Source organism: Halichoeres trimaculatus, unplaced genomic scaffold (genome assembly GCF_033239565.1).
Source record: "Halichoeres trimaculatus isolate MK-OKI-2021-1 unplaced genomic scaffold, fHalTri1.1 fHalTri1_scaffold_8, whole genome shotgun sequence".
In the NCBI taxonomy this organism is placed as follows: domain Eukaryota; kingdom Metazoa; phylum Chordata; class Actinopteri; order Labriformes; family Labridae; genus Halichoeres; species Halichoeres trimaculatus.
This window is the reverse complement of record NW_027437186.1, coordinates 25,752,057-25,770,016: the sequence shown is the minus strand read 5'-3', so window position 1 is coordinate 25,770,016 and position 17,960 is coordinate 25,752,057. Positions and strand designations below refer to the sequence as shown.

Below are 17,960 nucleotides of genomic sequence, written 5' to 3'. Positions count from 1 at the left end.
GTTTATTTTCACAACACCATTCAAAACCAGGCTCCACAACATGCTTTACTACTAAAACAAACAAAGGTGTAAAAGAGAACGTATACAAACAGACTGGTCGGAACGCGTAGCTTTTTCACTGCTTCTTTGAAACGTCAAACACCACTGAGACAATCTCTCTCCTCCAGGTCCCAGTCAGGACTGGAGCAGCTAAAGAGTCCAACCCTGACCCAAGTGTTCATACATTTCCATTCACCTTCAATCTACACACATTAACAGCTTTCCTTTGATTGATGGGCTTATCAATTGGGGCTCATACACATGTTTTTATCTGATTATTTTCCCCAACATTGGTTTATTTAATTAAATAATTTTTCTTATGTAACTCAGTACATCTGTATAAAAAGATATTTTGATCTCTGTACGGAAACTCACAGCTGGTCACGTGCTGCAGTGTGTTGGTTATGAAAGAGTAAATGTGGTGCGTCATTACAAACAGTTGGCCTCTTGTCTGAACACTGCTGTAAGAGTCTGTTAATCCTGTTCTGCATTCACTAATCTCTGAAGGTCCTGCAGCGCCCGAAACCTCAGTCCTGCAAGAAAACTTTGAGACCAAGTTTACTGAATCTCTGCAGACAAGAATCCAGCTTACATTTAAGTGATTTGAGTCCAACATCTGGAGTGTTAGGTTGGAATTAACAGTAGTTAAGGTTAACATCATTTAAAAATTAACAGAAGTTAAAAATGATGTTAACCCTGAGGAAAGTGTTTCATGTCTCAGTGTTTGGCTGGTACGCCTTTGTGGTGAAGAGTTTAGCAGCCAAGGATGGAGAGGAGTTACCCCCCGGAATCTTCGTTTATGGAGGACCCTGGAAGTACCTCACTTTTTTAAACCTGGTAGGGATGTTACCTAATAATCTGAGCAGATCAGATTATCCAGTATTAGTAGTACTGATCATGCAATTCTAGAAAAATGGAATGATGAACTATCAAAATGTGTACATTTCTAGTCTGAACAAGATTGAGGGTGCCTGGGATAAAATATGTTGGCATGGGGCTAATGCTTATTATCATAAATATCATGTAAATGGGTAAGACTCCAGTGAGACAGAAATAGATGCAGTTCTCCGCTTTCCTGATGAAAGAAAAAGCTGAGGCAGTTTCTTCTATCAGACTTAGATTATATTAATGTGGTTATAACATGTGCTGCAGTTTAGACTATGAAGCTATGAACTCCATCTGTCACATGGACACTTCTGCTTACTTAAGTCTCTGTGTAGTGAGGTATTGTTCTTTGTGTTAAAGAAAGTATCCCTTTCTTGGTCTTCCAGCTCTTGCAGATGTCTTTTTTTGGCCTCGCGGCTCTTAGTGACCTGCAGGAGAAATCTGACAGTTTTCTGAACAGATGTAAAGACCTCCTTTTTTCTGTTTTTGTGTTTCCTGTAGGCTCGGTGAGAAACATCTCATACTAATCTGATTAATGTCCACTTTAAACTCAGTCTGTCTCTTTACTTACTCTGTGTTTGATTTGTTCAGTTTGTTGTTCTTCTTTTCTGGACCATCTTCATCTACGACAGAGAGTTAGTTTACCCTGCTACGATTGATGCCTTCTTCCCGCCCTGGATGAACCATGCCATGGTCTGTGTGTCTATCCAGAAAAAAACATTCTTCATCAGCATATAGTATTTGATTGTTCTGTTCTGTTATTTGATATCCCATGGGTCATTTCATTTTTCCCTTTCCTCAGCACACGTTTGTTCTGCCCGTTTTACTTGGAGAGGTCCTGCTGCAGCCTCACACTTACCCGCAGAGGAAAAATGCCATCACAGCATTAACTGTGGTGGGTGTGGCTTATCTATCCTGGTAAGTACTCTATTTAAATACCTTATTCCATCAGGAGAATCATAAACAGACTCTCATATTTATATGGTAAATATAAAAAGATCCTGACATTAAAAAAACTACATCATAATTGTAGACTGTAACATCTCAGAGAACTGAAGTACATATCAAATAAATGATATAATAATAATAATAATAATAATAATAATAATAATAATAATAATAATAATAATTTACCGTTTTATTATCAACATCATTATTGTAATTATATTATTACCCATTAAACGCTCCATTCAAATTAGTTTAGAAGGAAACATTGAAATTTTTAGAGTATGAGGATAAGTAGTAATAATTATCTAACAGAAAATTAATTTGTCGTGTTTAGGGTGTTGGTGGGATAAAAACTCTTACAGCAGACAGAGTTAGATGATGGTCTAACTGATACTGATTCTCTTCCTGAACTTGCTCTGCAGGATTGTCTGGGTCTACCTGAGTGTGGGGATCTGGGTTTACCCCCTCCTCGGACATTTTAGTTCAGCTGGTCTGCTTTTCTTCTTCTTCTTCAACATGTCTGTGGTGACATCACTCTACGTGCTCGGAAACAAAATAAACACCATTCTATGGAGTAAGAGAAGCTCAGGCTGCCTCTGAGGGACATGTCCATTCTCTCTCTATTTTCTTAATTTAAGTGCTGTGCTGAATGTGTTTTTCTATGTTTCTATGCTCCAGGTGAAATCAATCGGAGTCAGAGCCCACCTGTAAAGCCTGGACAGCTGGGGCACAAGAGGCAGGAGGCAACAAACTCAGCATAGAAAAAGCATGGCTGGGAAAGGAAAACCAGCAGAGTCCTTTTCTTTAAATTAAGGTTTAATTTGAATCACTATTAAAGGTCATCACGGCCATGTAAATATCATGTCAAGGGGTCTCCCGGACTAATGAAACAGGTTAATTAAACATCAGACACTGAAATAATAATGATAAGAAAACAGCTTTATCTTTTTCATTTTTTGTAATCAAATAAAAATGTTTTCAATAAACAACATTCAACAGCATAAAATATCACACCTGTATCCAGAAGCATTGATGTGACCTTTGACCCCATTAAAGAGCTTTTTCAGTAATCCAGTTTCATCTTTTATGGTGTGGGAAGCTGAACACAGACGGTTATGTAAGCATAACTGTCATTGTTGGTTTATCTTTCCATCATGAGCTCATGATCAAGCAGATTAAACCCTTAAGGGGATCATCCTCCTCGCAGGTCTCTGAACTCTTTCAAGTGTTGGAGATAATTTGGATCAGCGTCCACCAAACCAACTGAGAGGATTCGAGCCAACAAATGAACATCTTCTTCACTGAGATCCCTCTGAAGAAAAAGAGGCTGTTATCAACCTTGTCTTAAACTTTTTTTTTTTAATATCATGACCACAGGAACAATGCTATTGTTATACTTTTAACTACATAATAAAAAGTCAATGAATTTAGTATATGATTTACATGAGATATTAATGGTTATATGAAGATCAGTGAACTTTAAATGTTACTCACTCTCTTGTTAGCTGATGACTCTGGGAGCTGTGATCTTTGAGACTGATTCACCTTGTGGGAGATTATTTTAAATAATCACACTTTATTCCTCCAGCACAAATTTGATTTAAGATGTATGGTGGATTTAGGGAAAATCTTTTCATTCTCACCTCTTTGAGTCCTTTGGAGAGGAACATGATAATAAAGAGGAGGCCGACGATGATCTGAAGGTTCAGAAAAAAACAAAACATATTCACCATCACAGTTTGAAGAAACCATTTAAACACACTTAAACAATTTATACTCACCCCCAACAGGTACAACATGGGATTGTGTGTGTGTGAGAGAGAGAGTATATGTGTTAGTCCTCTCTGTTCTGATTTAGAGTTTGCTCCGACAGTTTCAGCACGTTAAGACAAAAAAGGCAAGAACAGGAAGAACAAGAAATACAAGATTAAACACAACGTCACCAGGACCGTCACCACACACACACACACACACACACACACACACACACACACACACACACACACACACACACACACACACACACAACTTTTTTTTTTACAAAAAACAACCATTTGAGTAATGATCAAAGTATATTATTGTTTTCAACTGTTCTCAACATTATTGGTTTATTTTCTGATGATGATTTTGATGCATTCCCCGTAGAACATGAAAACATGAAATAGTTTATTTTCTGATGTAATACATTTTTTTTTCATTCCTATTAGAACATAAGTCAGTTTATTTTCTCTTCAAGTAAATTTGTTTCATGGTCGTTTTGTCATTCTGTTAGAACACAAGTTTAATTTCTGATTTGACCAATTTCTAACATTCTGTTGTAACATGAAATTGTTATCTGATAGTTTTGAAGTAAGTGTCTGAAGCGCATGCGTGATCTAGAACGTTGTCGATGCTTCGTGACGTTTCTTTAGCTTCATGGATTTGTAACCACAGAAGAACTTCTGGTCACACGGGGTTGCCTTCAAATTAACGATATTTATGTTCACAGTGAAGCGGTAAATAGATTAATTGACCATTAAAATAACAAAAATGTAAGATTTTAATACTTCACTCTACGAGGGAATAAACGAAGGACACATAACTTCCCCGTCCTAATGGCTTACTACCATGATTTTGTAGTCTGGACTTTACTTTGAAAGGACAGAGCGGATGTTCAAAGTGTAATGGTCCTAACTTTATCGGCTCTCGCAGCAGTTGTTGACTTCGTGGGGGCCTGACTGCTCTGCAAACTGCTGCGTTTACTAAAGATATGATAGAATGAGCCGGTTTGTTCCGTTATAAAGGTTGGAGGAAATTTCCAAACTCCGAGACGGTCTGGGTAAGATCCATTTTAATCGCTTAAGAGCTACGACCTGTTTGCAAAGTTGAGAAAATAACTGTGCACTAACGTTAACAGTTTGAACTCTCAGCCTCTCCATCTTTCATTGAAATTACAGTTAGGAGAATAATGATACTGATGGTGATCTGTCTTAACAACACAGCCTGTATATCAACCTTAGGATGCCGACATTAGCCTGCAGATGTTAGCTTATAAATAAATCTTAAAGGTAATCTTCAGCATTTCTGCTAGCAATAATCTAGGTGAGAGATACTGTACAGTTAGCAAACTTCATTGTGTGATATAATTTGAAGGGGTATTTACTCACCGACAGGGATCAAACACAGGTCAGTACTCATTATGTAGCTAATTACCGAGATACCAACTTAATGAACAGCCAAGTTCGCTTTTAGAATAGATCTACAGATATTTTCACTCATTCGGGATAAAGTCTAAACGTTACCCTATTTTACTGCATTAAATCACGTTAATCAAAAAATTATCATTCAGGGTAAAGCCTGGACATTATCCTGTTGTATGGTACTAAATTACATTACAATGAGCATTATTAAAATAAAGTCTGAATACTATTCATGATGTAGTGTAAGATAATCGTTTGTTTTTGGTTCATTTTTCCCGTTTCGTAGTTGTGTGATGAAGTCATACAATAAAATATTATCTCTTATCCACTCCTGCTCCATCTGTTGGTCAAACCTGTTCTGTTCTTCTTATCACCTCTCCTCTTTATAAATTTCCACCCATCCCTCAAGCTGATCTGTCTGAAATCATCACTTCCATGAAATCCTCTACCTGCTTTTCAGACCCCATCCCATCCTTCCTCCTCCCCATCAGTGACACACTGCCTCCCCAACATCTCCCCATTTAGCACTAGATTTTTAAAGTCCCCTCTTAGCTCATCCACTGTCCTCCCATCTCTCAAACTGGCTGCCATTAACCCTTAAAAAACAAACAAACAAAAGAAAAACTGGACTTTTCCATATCAAAGCTGTGTTTCTTTTCTAAGACCCTTGAACATGCATTTGCCAGCCAAATCAAGACTCATTTCACTAACAACACCCTCTATGATTAGTTTCAATTTGGATTCCATATTCACCACAGCACCAAAACTCCCCTCCTCAAAGTCACAGATAACTGCCACCTCTCTTCTGATTCTGGCCTACTCTCCATCCTCATCCTCCTGGATCGCACTGCCACCTTTGACACAATCAACCATTCCAACCTGCTTTCCCACCTAAGAAGTCACGTCATGGATGATGCCCTCACTTGGCTGACATCATATCTCACAGACCAGAAACAGTTTGTTGAAACTGCCCCCTGGTCCCAAGGAGTCCCTCAGGGTTTGGTGGTCCTCTCCTCTTCATTCTCTACCTCCTCCCCCTCGGTCAGATCATCGATCGCCACAGTCTCCCTTTTCACTGTTACGGAGAAGACATCCAACCATACATATCCACTGAATCCATCACCCCGCAGACCCATTCTGCCCTCTCAAACTGTCTCTCTGATATGAGCTCCTGGATGCAAACCAATTTTCTGAAACTTAACTGCTCCAAACCTGACATTCTTTTTATAGCTCCCAATTCCCTCACTGCAGCCAAAGACTTATGCCTCCCCTTTGAAAATAAACTCACCTTCTCTAATTACATTGAAGTAATCACAGAAAAAGCTCTGCGCCATCTCAAGAACATTGCCTGCCTTCACCCCTCTGAAGTTGAAACCCTCAGACATGCCTTCATCACATCACACTTGACTACTGTAACAGCATCCTGTATGGCACCAACCTCATAGACTTCAGCACATGCAAAACTCTGCCGCCAGCCTCCACACCCAAACCCATCAATTCAAAATCCTCCTACTCACCCATAAAGCACTCAATAACCAGGCAGCCTCTTACCTCCAGGATTTGCTCCATCGCTGCACCCCTTCCTGTTCCCCCTACTTCTCAGGTGCAAATCTCCTGGCTGTCCCTAAAGCCAAGCACTGAACCTGGGGGGATGGAGTCTTCTCTGTTGCTGACCCCAGACCTTACTGCCTTCAAGACTCAATTAAAAACTGGATCCTGAGGGAAATTCAATTATGAAGGTGTGATTGTGATACCTGATCTTTTGTCTTCACAGAAGGGTTAGCCGTGGTTTGTTAGCAGCGGGCTAACATGTTGTGCTGGGGGAATGCTTCGTATGGTCAGCTGGGTCTGGGAGGGATCGATGAAGAGATCGTGGTTGAACCTCGCAGGTGTGAATTCTTCGATGGAAAGTGTGTGCGTGATGTCGGCTGTGGTCACAGACACACAGTCTTCCTGCTGGAGGATGGGACAGTTTACACCTGTGGCTGCAATGATCTGGGACAGCTAGGGCATGACAAATCAAGGAAGAAACCAGGTGAGTCATTTTTGTCATTTATGAGTTATTATTGACCTTCATTGTTAACAATGACGTACTGAGCAAGTCACTGCTCTACAGCTCTCTTAATCATCTTAGTCATATAAAGGTGTACCTTTGTGTTCCTCAGAGCAGGTGGTGGCTCTGGATGCCCAGATCATCATGGCTGTGGCATGTGGTCAATCTCACACCCTTGCTATGAATGATAAAGGTCAGGTGTTCTCGTGGGGTTTTGGCTCAGATGGACAACTCGGCCTCAATAACTTTGATGAATGTGTTCGTGTGCCTCGGTGAGTCTGATAGCAGTCACGATTAAATGTTGGTTAATCTTATTACTAGTTAATATATGAAGCGTTCTTGTCTCTCTTTGAAAATCCAGAAATATTAAGACTCTGTCAGACATTCAGGTCGCTCAGGTAGCCTGCGGGTACTGGCACTCCCTCGCTCTTTCCAGAGGTATGGATGCTTCTTAATATCGACACATTATTGATATCATTAAATAATCACTGAAATGAGCTGCTGTGTTAATACCTTTATATTATTGATACATTCATCACTTTATGTATATATTGCTAATTTTATTAAAACTTCAAAAGTATTTGTACATGATGGTATGAATGCAGTGTGTCATCTGTCTCTCTGCAGGGGGTCAGGTGTTCTCATGGGGACAGAATCGGTTTGGCCAGCTCGGTTTGGGAATAAATGGCCAGAGTATCTGCTCTCCACAGATCATTCAGTCTCTGCATGGTGTTCCTTTTGCTCAGTTATCAGCAGGGGGCGCTCACAGCTTTGCCCTCACACTGTCAGGGGCAGTGTTCGGTTGGGGGCGTAACAAGTTTGGACAGCTGGGACTCAATGATAGAAACGGTTAGTTTAAACACGCATCTGTGGGTGCTGAAAATAAGCTCAGACTAAACATCATGCTTATTCACTTATTTACATTATTATTTAATCACCTCCAATTTAGATAAACAATATTGAATCTAGGATTTAAACCTGGACTATAAGATGTTACTTATGTCTTATAGATCGCTGTTTTCCAACTCTGCTGAAATCGCTCAGGTCTCAGAGAGTGATTTTTATCTCCTGCGGAGAGGATCACACAGCTGCACTCACTAAGGTGGATTTTATAATGTTTTTAATTTAATTACTTTAAATTATATATTTATCAGAGCTATTTTTTGGCTTCATCTTTAACATCATGTGTGAAATAATGTCAACCATTTTTACAGTTTCCTCTTTTTTTTTCTTTTAACCTGAATGAGATCATGACGTCCTATGTCACACCAACATGTTCACATGTATTAGCTTGTGATGCTGGTTCACAGGAAGGAGGTGTGTTTACCTTTGGGGCTGGAGGATACGGACAGCTGGGACACAACTCAACCAACCATGAGATCAACCCCAGGAAGGTGTTCGAGCTCATGGGAAATGTTGTCACACAGATATCATGTGGAAGGTAAAAATTGATATCTTATCTGAAAAGTTGTTCTGTGATCAATCTGTTTGGGGCTCTTCTGTCAAAACTCACAGAAGGACAACAACAAGGTCTAAAAGAGGAAGCAAAGGGGGAGCTCACCAGCAGCTTGCCTCTACAGGTGTGGTTTGAAAGTATTTACAAAACTTAAAAAAGGTGAGAATGCTATTCACAGCATTTACAAAAAGGTAACCAACAAGAGGAGTTTTACAATGACTCAAAAGCATGATAAAACTTCGAAAACCTTCACCAGGTAAGCAGAATGTAGGCTGTGACAGCTTTTTTACTTCATTTAAACTCTTCATTGGTTATTTTCTGTGTGAAATTTGTGTTTTGCATTTTGTACTATTTCACCTCCTCTGGTTACTTTGTATTTCATTTCTATCTTGTTTTATGCTCTTTCTGTGAATTTAAAGGCAGCACACGTTGGCTTTTACGCCGTCTTCAGGAAAGATGGATTCTTTTGGACTTGGAGGGAACGGGCAACTTGGCACCCGATCCACCTGTAACAGAAAAAGTCCTGCCCTTGTCAAAGGGCCCTGGGTGTCCTCACCTGCATCCACTGACTCAGGTGAGTCTGTTAATTTTACACAGGTGTTTTTATTCATTGTTGCTGCTTGGACTTGCTTGTATTTTCTTTCTGTGATTTTTTAAAATTTTATTTTATGTTTTTCCTTTCAGACACAGAGCCATTTTGCTGTGTGAAGAGAATTTATGCAGGTGGAGACCAAAGCTTCGCTCACTATCGCACTGAAAAAGTAAAATATTGTGAAATCCTTCTTTCTGTTTTTGATTTCTGAAACTCTCTGTGATTTTAATTTTTTGGCAAGAAGTGAAACTTCAAACCTTAGAAAACTTTCACAACTCTTTTATGATATATATTGAGATATATATAAACATTCAATAAATGTCATATCTGCAGAGTTTTGACAAGGTCGCAGTCTCAGATGCAGACAGGAAACTCTGCTGTCTGAATGAAGAAATGATTCAGAGGTGGTTGGAACATTCACCAGGACGACTCCCGTCAGAAGTGTCCAAGTAAACCCATTACATTCATGTTCACATATTTTTTTTAAATTTTGTTTGATGGTTTATGAGAAGATTCTTTGTTTTATAATCATTTTTATTTTTTCTTCAGTGAAATCGACCTTGTGTTCTCATCAGCGAGCTGCCTGAATGGATCCTTTCTATCAGTCAGGTGATCACACATGGATGTTCATTTGTTTTTTTTACATTTACTTCAAATGATCTTTGTTTAATTCGTAATGACCTCAGATAAACAGACCAATTCAACTTAGAACTTTCTTAACTTTTCATTAATAGGTGAATGGATCACTGTGTTTACCATTTCAATGTGATGTTCTTTGAATATTTGATCTTTTTTTGATATTTACCATGGACTGAATAACTTCAGTTTGTTTGGGTAGAGTTATTAAAATATTTCTTTCATTCACAGTAATCCAGATCACTTCAGTACGAGCACTAAGTGCTCTGGTGTTGACATGAATGTCACTCGCCTCCTGTTTCACAAGTTGATCACACCTGATCATCCAGAGATCAATCAGCAGGTCAGAGGTCAAACATTAACCATTTCTTTTCTGAATCTTTTTAACTATTTTCTTTTTTTTAACCGTTTCACTACAACCATCAAAGAAGAAACTTGACAACTAACAATTTGTTTGTTCTGTGTAATTACAGACAACAAAATTTAATTCATGTTGTTTTGCTTTTTTTAATCACCAATTTCCAAAAAGCAGCCTGCGTTTTGTTCCTGCTTTTTATTTTCATTAAAAACAGTTCACATTTGAAATCTCTAGAACAGTCTTGTTTAAAATTATTTGTTTTTCATTTTTAACCCATCTTTTGTATTTTATGCTTCTCAACCTCAGTCTTATCTTGTAAAGGTCTCTCCCTCCCTCTGTAACCCTATGATGTGTTGGTCAGATTGCTGCCAGTCTGGAGAAGAACCTGATCCCCAGGTTAAGCTCTTCTCCTCCAGATGTCGAAGCTTTGAGAGTCTTCGTAACGCTGCCTGAGTGTCCTCTCTTCAGAGACAGGAACAACTACGTCACCATCACCATTCCATTTGCCAGATCAGTGATCAGTCTGAAACAGCCCCCTCTGAAGGTGCTCGGTACGATGTTGGATTTACTTTTCTGCTGTTTGTCATAAGTCAGTTTATTCTCCCTGCAAGTCTCACTCTCTGTCTCCAATCTCAGAAAACTGGTGGTCCAGGTTCGAGCCTCCGGTCTTCCAGCACCTGGTCGAGTTGTATAAGGAGGTGGTGGTTTATCTGCTGCAGATGCACAAAGTTGGGATTCCTTCAGCGGAGCAGAGAATCTTCACCTGTTTCCTCGACACATCGCTACGCCTGCTGGAGATCCTGCACACCGTAAGAAAAGAGAAAACATACATAGATATACTTGAGTCACAAGACACCTGTAGGAAACACTTTTTATATGTTTTGCAGGTGAGTGAGCGGGCTGGTCACATCATTCAGTATGATAAATTCTACATCCATGAGCTGGATGAGCTGATCGACATCAGGAACGACTACGCAAGCTGGGTCCAGAGGCAGATGTTTCCTATGGTGTGTCTGTTACTTCACTCATTTGCTTGTTTGTGTTGAATTTTAAACAAAGACCACTCCATTGATCTTGTTCTCTGGATCCATTATCTCTGTCCGTGTCCCAGGGTCAGGATGGCGTGTTCACTCTGTGCAGGTTTCCATTCATATTTGATGCTCAGGCAAAGACAACACTGCTGCAGACTGATGCTGTGATCCAGATGCAGGTAACCAAACACCGTTAATGGTAACGTCACATGAGCATTTGCAACTTCTTTGTCAATGACACATGACCATAAGAATCTGTGTTTATAACCAGGTAAATGAGTTTGAAATGTGTTTTAATGAATTGAAATTAAGCAAGTGGTAAAATTATCAGGTAATTTTGTTTGGTAATGAATTATGATATTTAATCCTGCTGTGCTGTTGTGTCATTATGCTGATTTATGCACTTAATGTGATGCTTCTTTGTGTAGATGGCAGTGGATCAGGCTCAGATGCAGAACTTTAGCTCCATGTTTATGCCAGCGGTGGAGTCAGTGAATCCCTGTCTAATCCTGATTGTCCGGAGGGAAAATATCGTAGGAGACACCATGGAAGTCCTTAGGAAATCTAAGAATGTGGACTACAAGAAACCACTAAAGGTACATTGCAGCTTGAATTTGTATTTTTTTTTTCAAAATATTGATCGTTTTAAAGAAATGTTTAAACATGCAAAACTTCTTTGAGTTCAGTCAAGAGTAAACCATGTACTGGTGATCAGGCCTATGCAGAATGGTATTAGGGAACAGCTGATAAACAGTAGATTAACACCTGGTGAACATCTGTTGGTTATCTGATAAACAGATGATTAACAACTGGTAAAAGCCTGATAAACAGATGGTAAACAGCCTCCCTGTTGGTTTACTCTTGAAGCTTTGCCTTGCAAATGAAGAGTGGTTGACTGATCAATGATGTCATCCTGACAGGTGATATTTGTGGGGGAGGAGGCGGTGGATGCAGGTGGTGTGAGGAAGGAGTTCTTCCTGTTGATCATGAAGGAGCTACTGGATCCTAAATATGGGATGTTTCGTTACCATGACGACTCAAGGCTCATCTGGTTTTCAAACAAGGTGATAAGCAGACCTGTAAAGCTAGATCAAATGAAACTTCTCCGTATTATATTAGTAGTTATGTGGTATGTGTGGAATTGTCTTAAACAAATCTGGAAAATTTATAACAGCATTAAGGCTGTTTAATGTAGATTAACCATCTGAACATATTCTGTACTATAATAACAGATTAACACAGACTGACAGATTATCCTTCTGAACGAACCAGTAATTCTTTATTTAAAAACAAAATTAAGATGAACCCAGATAAACTCTGATTAACACAGCTTACCTTGATGTAATTAGCATATGTTTATGAACATTTCACAAAAAATGTTATCTCAGATTACAGTTGGGATTTGGATTAGATGGTGCTCTTTATTTACTTTTCTTTGTTAAACCCAACATTAAGATGAGAGGTACTTAGATTAACGTCAAACAAAGGTTAATTTCCTGTCACATTACCCTGTCCACAGACGTTTGAAGACATCGACCTGTTTAATCTGATCGGATTAATGTGTGGTCTGGCCATCTATAATCTGACAATCGTGGAGCTGAATTTCCCGTTGGCTCTTTACAAAAAGCTGCTGAAGAAGAAACCAAACTTGGACGACCTGAAGGAGTTGATGCCCGATGTGGGGAGGTCAGAGGTCACTCACCTGTCCAAGAGTGTTATATTGAATTTAAACTGAAATTACAGATTAACAGATAAGGTCAAATGAAACACAAAGTTAATTATGTACTTAATCCATCACAGTGTTGTTGCAATGAGATTAATTTGAGTCTGGTTTTACTTTCCTCAGGAGTCTGCAGCAGTTACTGGACTACACAGAGGACGACCTGGAGGAAACGTTCTGTCTGAACTTTACCGTAAGCAGCTCCCTGACCCTGATACAGTGATGGGTCAGCATTCATGAAAAAACCATTAATTTTACGTCACTATGTTGAAATATAAACTCTGTTTTCAGATCACAGAAGAAAACTACGGTGCCACAGAGGTGTTTGAACTTGTTTCAAACGGCGAGAACATCAACGTGAATAAGTCAAACAGGTATTCTAAGATTTTGTGTCTCCTCTAATAGGAACAGTTCACGGATATGCTTAATGCTGAAATATCATGTCTGCAGGCAGGATTTTGTTAACGCGTATGTTAATTACGTGTTCAACACATCGGTCGGTCCACTGTTTGAATGTTTCTACGCCGGATTTCATAAAGTGTGTGGGGGAAAGGTCCTGGAGCTTTTCCAGCCAAACGAACTACAGTCCATGGTGATCGGCAACACCAACTACGACTGGGTGGAGCTTCAGAAGGTCTGAGTTCTGAAATATGTCCCTGATGTTTGAGCTTGAATCTTGAAAAAGAGTTTTGATCTGATAAACTTCCTCTCAAAAAATTCTGAGAAATGTTAATATTTTTAATGAAACCAGGGTTTTGAGTGTGTGTTTATTGAAGTAGGTGCCTATTATAACAAGTGTACTGTTTTTGAAACTAGTGTTTATTGAAACGAGTGTCTTTCCTCAGAGCACCGAATACAAAGGAGAGTACTGGGCGGATCATCCCACCATCAAACTCTTCTGGGAAGTTTTCCATGAGCTTCCTTTAGAGAGGAAGAAGCAGTTTTTACGTAAGTGCCTCCAACACTTGGCTTTAATGTGACCTCATTTTCTGTTATTTATTATAATTTCTAATTCAGACCTTTCGTTCGATATTTATATTGACTTATCTGAGCGGCGTTTCAGTGTTTCTCACAGGAAGCGATCGGATTCCCATCCTGGGTATGAAGAGTTTGAAGCTCGTGGTCCAACCAACAGGTGGAGGGGAGCATTACTTACCAGTCGCTCACACCTGCTTCAACCTGCTTGACCTGCCAAAGTACACAAGCGCAGAAACTCTGAGAGAGAAACTGTTACAGGCGATTGATCACAATCAGGGCTTCAACCTGGCCTGAGAACTTTTATCTTCTGTTAGAAACACTCCTGAACTTCAGTCAGAGACGGATTCGGACCATGAGAAGACAACAAAGAAGAGGACACTACAAAGATGAGGAGAAGATATATGAAAGACAAGATGACGAGGAGACCACAAAGATAAAGGAGACAGTGATAAGGGGTCCAGATTAGGGTCAAAGTGATGTTGGGGTTTAGAGTCTGCAGAGGTTTGTCAGTATTTCAGATGTGATTAAAAGCAGTCCATCAGAGGAGGGGTGTGATGTGCTGTTCATTATAATGGTGGCGGTGGTGGTGGTTAGCATGAAAACAGCAGCATACACACCTGTACATGAAGTCACCTGTAGCTCTACCATTGAGACTAATGATGAGATGGTTGATCTACTCAGGTGGAAACAGTTATTACTTCATAACAAATCAGTGAACATTGAAAAAATTACAAACTTCAAGGTAATAAATAAGTAACTTAATTTATAAATTGAGTAAATATAAATAACACCTAAAAGTGTATAAACAATAAATAGACACCCAAAATCTGATTCAGATGACAGAGACTGTTTCCAGGTGTTGTGTGTTTCTAGAGCATGCAGGTGATTTTCATGTTTTTTTTTTTTTTTTACAGTTTTCATCCTGCAAACACATTCAGACTGTTTCTACTTCTGTGTGTTTAAACTGAGAGCTTCAGGATGCATTTCATATCCTCAGCTGTTAGCCTTAACTACAGATAAAGACGAAAACACAGAAATGCTGCTGAAATAAAGTGGTGAAGAAGACAAACAAGCTGTCCCGTGTCTAAAACCATCAGTTAATACCAGCAATGACGAGCATACTGGTTAGTGTTGATGAAACTAACCAGTGTTAGTCATTTTTAAGGCCATTAATTATACTGATTAGTGTTAGCAGTCAGTTGTTATTAATCCCTGCATTTGGGATTTAAAGTTATTTTATCTTTGAGAAAAGATCAGTGAGTTCTATTTTTTGAAATAACTGAAATAAAATTGTAGTTTTTACTGAATTGTTCTCTGTTATAAAGTTAAAATGATAACAAAAAATTCAGGGTGAAGGTCAGGAAAATCCTTTAATGATAAACACATTCAATGACTGACAGTTTCTGATCAGTAGAGGGCAGTATAAGCAGTCTGCGAATACAATCTTTGTACGTTCAGGGTGTGTGTCTCAGTGTGGCAACTCGTGATGGACCAGCTTATAGTGCGAGCCGCAGGATGGACAACGCTGGGCGTCTCCTTCGTGGAGCCAGAACCAGACAATCGCTGTGTTGTCTTCCTCACCTATGCACAGATTATCAAGATTACCAGCTGTGAGATGTTTTTCAATGATTGATCTATCAGGTGTGATACAGGTGTTTGTCAAAACTTGACTCACAAAGACAGCCAACTAAACGCTTGTTCCCAATACATGGCACAATGTGAGGGTCCTCTCTTGTTCCTGCATACTCCTTTGGTTTCAGCATGCTGTACGGGTCCTGATGAGGGACATTTTAATCACTGTTAACATCACTAACCTGAAACACAAAGTTAAGGATGTACTTAATGTTAATAAAACATCTACCATCATGTACTACATATTTAACGTGAACCTTTATGATAAAAAAACATTTACCTAAATCTGTATAATGTAAAAAAGGCAAAAATGTCAAAGTGAAACATAATAAAAACATGACATAAAAATAATATCATAATTTACTGATAACCAAGTGAATTCTAATTTAGAAAACGTGAAATTTTAACAAATTATATCAAACTTTTAGCATTATAATAAAATAAGTCATTGTGATAATATAAAGTTTAATGTTTGTCGGTTTACCTTCCCCTTTTTCAGAGCCTGCAGAGCTCGGCGCTCCAGCCCGGTCGCCTGCTCATCATCAGTTGGTATTCCTGAATAATGATAAAAAGGTCAAATTAATGCAAAAAAAGAAAAAAAAAAAAAAAAAAAAATTCTAGAAAACATTACAAAGACTTTAAATCTACACCGAGTCATTCATATTATTGTTGTGGTTTTTATTGTAATCATAATCAATAAACAAATCAAATCAAGTTAATGTTTGGGTTAGAGCTAGAAAGAAAATTAAGTCAATGTCAAAGTGTAGCGAAGCACACCCTACCCCTGTTTATATATATGTGCGTGTGTGCGTGTGTGTGTGTAAAAAAAGAAATGGAGAGGAAGTTGAATCAAAGTCCAGATGACCTTCACTGTCTGATTCAGTTTTTAGAATTGTATTTCAGCTGATTAAATTCAAAAACCTAGAAATATAAACTTTTACACTAAAAAATAGGACCCATCAATAAAAACTTTATTAAAAAACTATATCTAAAATAAACTTTGTACCCAGACAGCACGCAGCATGCTGACGTCATTATTCACTGCATAAACGTGTCTGATAGGGACATCGAACTGCGCCATTGACTAAAAATATCCTGTAGATCAGTCGTTCATAATGTCGTTAAATCACGATGAATGTTTGGTTCATGTGTTCACATAAGAATGATGATCTAACCTAACGGATTGGTTGACACACTCGGGTGTTTATTCTCTAACGCATGATTATTTATATTCATGTGGATTAAAAACGCACACTGACCTCCCGCTGTTGACAGAAAACGCTGCAAAGGTGGTGCGACTATATTGCTCCTCAGCTTGAAAGTTGCTGCAGTTGCTCTTGTTATTGCTGAGACTCGTAGAAGAAGCTGACGTCCCGCCATGATGTCTCCCTCTCAGGTAAAATGACCCGAAATGATCAGCTGGCCTCAAATGACCTGATACCGTTTGACTGACAGACTGGCGGACCAATCAGAGATCAGACTCAGACTGCACCGACCAATAAGACCGAAGATGATGTTGCGCGAACCAATCACAACGAGAACACCAGGAGCAGGTGGTTTTTCTTGTTTAATGTAACAAAGTGAAAGTTAAAATCAGCCAGAGAGTTTAAATTAAGTATAACTAATTTTAGGTAATTAATAATCAACATGAAAATTAAATCAACAATATATTTATCTTCAAGGATTTTGATTCGTCTTGTTTGTATATTTCTGTGGATTATTCTTTCGGTGCATTTGTGTGACAAAGATTTTTGGGGGAACGCATAGATTGGATGAATGGCCGATCATATGGATAGGGGCGAAGATACAGTGTTCATTTGAAGACACCTACCTTTTGTTTGGTGTGGCCGAGAGAGGGATGCTACAGAGTATGGTAACAGTGCCTGCGATAAGTATGGTCGGACTGATCACGTGACTGTGAATTTAGCTCATGTTTTAGATTCGTTTTCATGAAAGGGAACCTTACGTCAAGTGTCAGTGGAACTGATACTTCAAAAATAGTCATAAAGTATCAAAAGTAAAGTAAAGTAATCTAGACTCACTGCAAAAGATGGGACAATGCTGACCTCTAGTGGTGACTAATTGTACCACTGGTCTACAGCCTATGTGCATGTATTGAAAGGCAACCGTTTGGCATTGAGCTGGTAGACTACAGTAAGTAGGTTTAGATGTATTAAAGGTATAGTTTTCAGCCTAACTGTTGAAAAAAGGGTGCCAAAAGATAACTGTTGAAATAGTACAGACTGTTTTCTTTTATTTGTTTTATAAGAAATTATTTTTTGTATTTTATTGAGTCTTTTTCAAGTATTCTCTACGTAATTAAACGTACGCTATGCAATTATTTCTTAATAAACATTCGTTAAAGAGGCTGTGAAGTTTATCTGTTTAAAGTAGTAGGCTACATTGCAGCGACTTCTCTTGGCTTGGCGTTCACTGACTCTTAACAAGGTTGA

The 17,960-nt window shown here is 38.9% G+C and overlaps 3 protein-coding genes across 3 annotated transcripts; 2 read left to right on the top strand and 1 right to left on the bottom strand.

The window, feature by feature from the left end:
• Positions 1–570: 570 nt before the first annotated feature.
• Positions 571–2,853, top strand: LOC141795524 (androgen-dependent TFPI-regulating protein). Its single transcript, XM_074676433.1, has 6 exons — positions 571–876; positions 1,311–1,430; positions 1,516–1,617; positions 1,727–1,842; positions 2,295–2,446; positions 2,551–2,853. Exons 1-6 carry the CDS (start codon positions 724–726, stop codon positions 2,631–2,633), a joined length of 726 nt encoding a protein of 241 aa, XP_074532534.1. The 5' UTR covers positions 571–723; the 3' UTR covers positions 2,634–2,853.
• Positions 2,854–4,550: 1,697 nt separating this feature from the next.
• Positions 4,551–15,177, top strand: herc4 (HECT and RLD domain containing E3 ubiquitin protein ligase 4). Its single transcript, XM_074675539.1, has 24 exons — positions 4,551–4,690; positions 6,826–7,086; positions 7,217–7,376; positions 7,466–7,542; positions 7,732–7,953; positions 8,115–8,206; positions 8,415–8,545; positions 8,980–9,134; positions 9,245–9,321; positions 9,486–9,601; positions 9,702–9,761; positions 10,020–10,131; positions 10,508–10,697; positions 10,783–10,955; positions 11,034–11,153; positions 11,258–11,356; positions 11,606–11,773; positions 12,098–12,241; positions 12,697–12,863; positions 13,024–13,090; positions 13,189–13,271; positions 13,348–13,531; positions 13,743–13,845; positions 13,961–15,177. Exons 2-24 carry the CDS (start codon positions 6,861–6,863, stop codon positions 14,167–14,169), a joined length of 3,135 nt encoding a protein of 1,044 aa, XP_074531640.1. The 5' UTR covers positions 4,551–4,690; positions 6,826–6,860; the 3' UTR covers positions 14,170–15,177.
• Positions 15,178–15,219: 42 nt separating this feature from the next.
• Positions 15,220–16,926, bottom strand: cox5b2 (cytochrome c oxidase subunit 5B2). The gene is made up of 4 exons (XM_074675540.1): positions 16,767–16,926; positions 15,992–16,062; positions 15,551–15,650; positions 15,220–15,456 (listed from the first exon to the last, which is right to left on the bottom strand). Exons 1-4 carry the CDS (start codon positions 16,885–16,887, stop codon positions 15,344–15,346), a joined length of 405 nt encoding a protein of 134 aa, XP_074531641.1. The 5' UTR covers positions 16,888–16,926; the 3' UTR covers positions 15,220–15,343.
• Positions 16,927–17,960: the final 1,034 nt, after the last annotated feature.

Bases quoted from the DNA above. Each gene is read 5' to 3' on its own strand.
- LOC141795524 (XM_074676433.1), top strand. From the start codon at position 724: ATGATGTTAACCCTGAGGAAAGTGTTTCATGTCTCAGTGTTTGGCTGG. The intron at 1,843-2,294 runs GTAAGTACTCTA...CTTGCTCTGCAG, and splicing joins GGTGTGGCTTATCTATCCTG to GATTGTCTGGGTCTACCTGA. The intron at 2,447-2,550 runs GTAAGAGAAGCT...TCTATGCTCCAG, and splicing joins AATAAACACCATTCTATGGA to GTGAAATCAATCGGAGTCAG.
- herc4 (XM_074675539.1), top strand. From the start codon at position 6,861: ATGTTGTGCTGGGGGAATGCTTCGTATGGTCAGCTGGGTCTGGGAGGG. The intron at 8,546-8,979 runs GTAAAAATTGAT...GTGAATTTAAAG, and splicing joins ACACAGATATCATGTGGAAG to GCAGCACACGTTGGCTTTTA. The intron at 10,132-10,507 runs GTCAGAGGTCAA...TGTGTTGGTCAG, and splicing joins ATCCAGAGATCAATCAGCAG to ATTGCTGCCAGTCTGGAGAA.
- cox5b2 (XM_074675540.1), bottom strand. From the start codon at position 16,887: ATGGCGGGACGTCAGCTTCTTCTACGAGTCTCAGCAATAACAAGAGCA. The intron at 16,063-16,766 runs GTCAGTGTGCGT...ATCATTATTCAG, and splicing joins TTTTCTGTCAACAGCGGGAG to GAATACCAACTGATGATGAG. The intron at 15,651-15,991 runs GTAAACCGACAA...GTCCCTCATCAG, and splicing joins AGGCTCTGAAAAAGGGGAAG to GACCCGTACAGCATGCTGAA.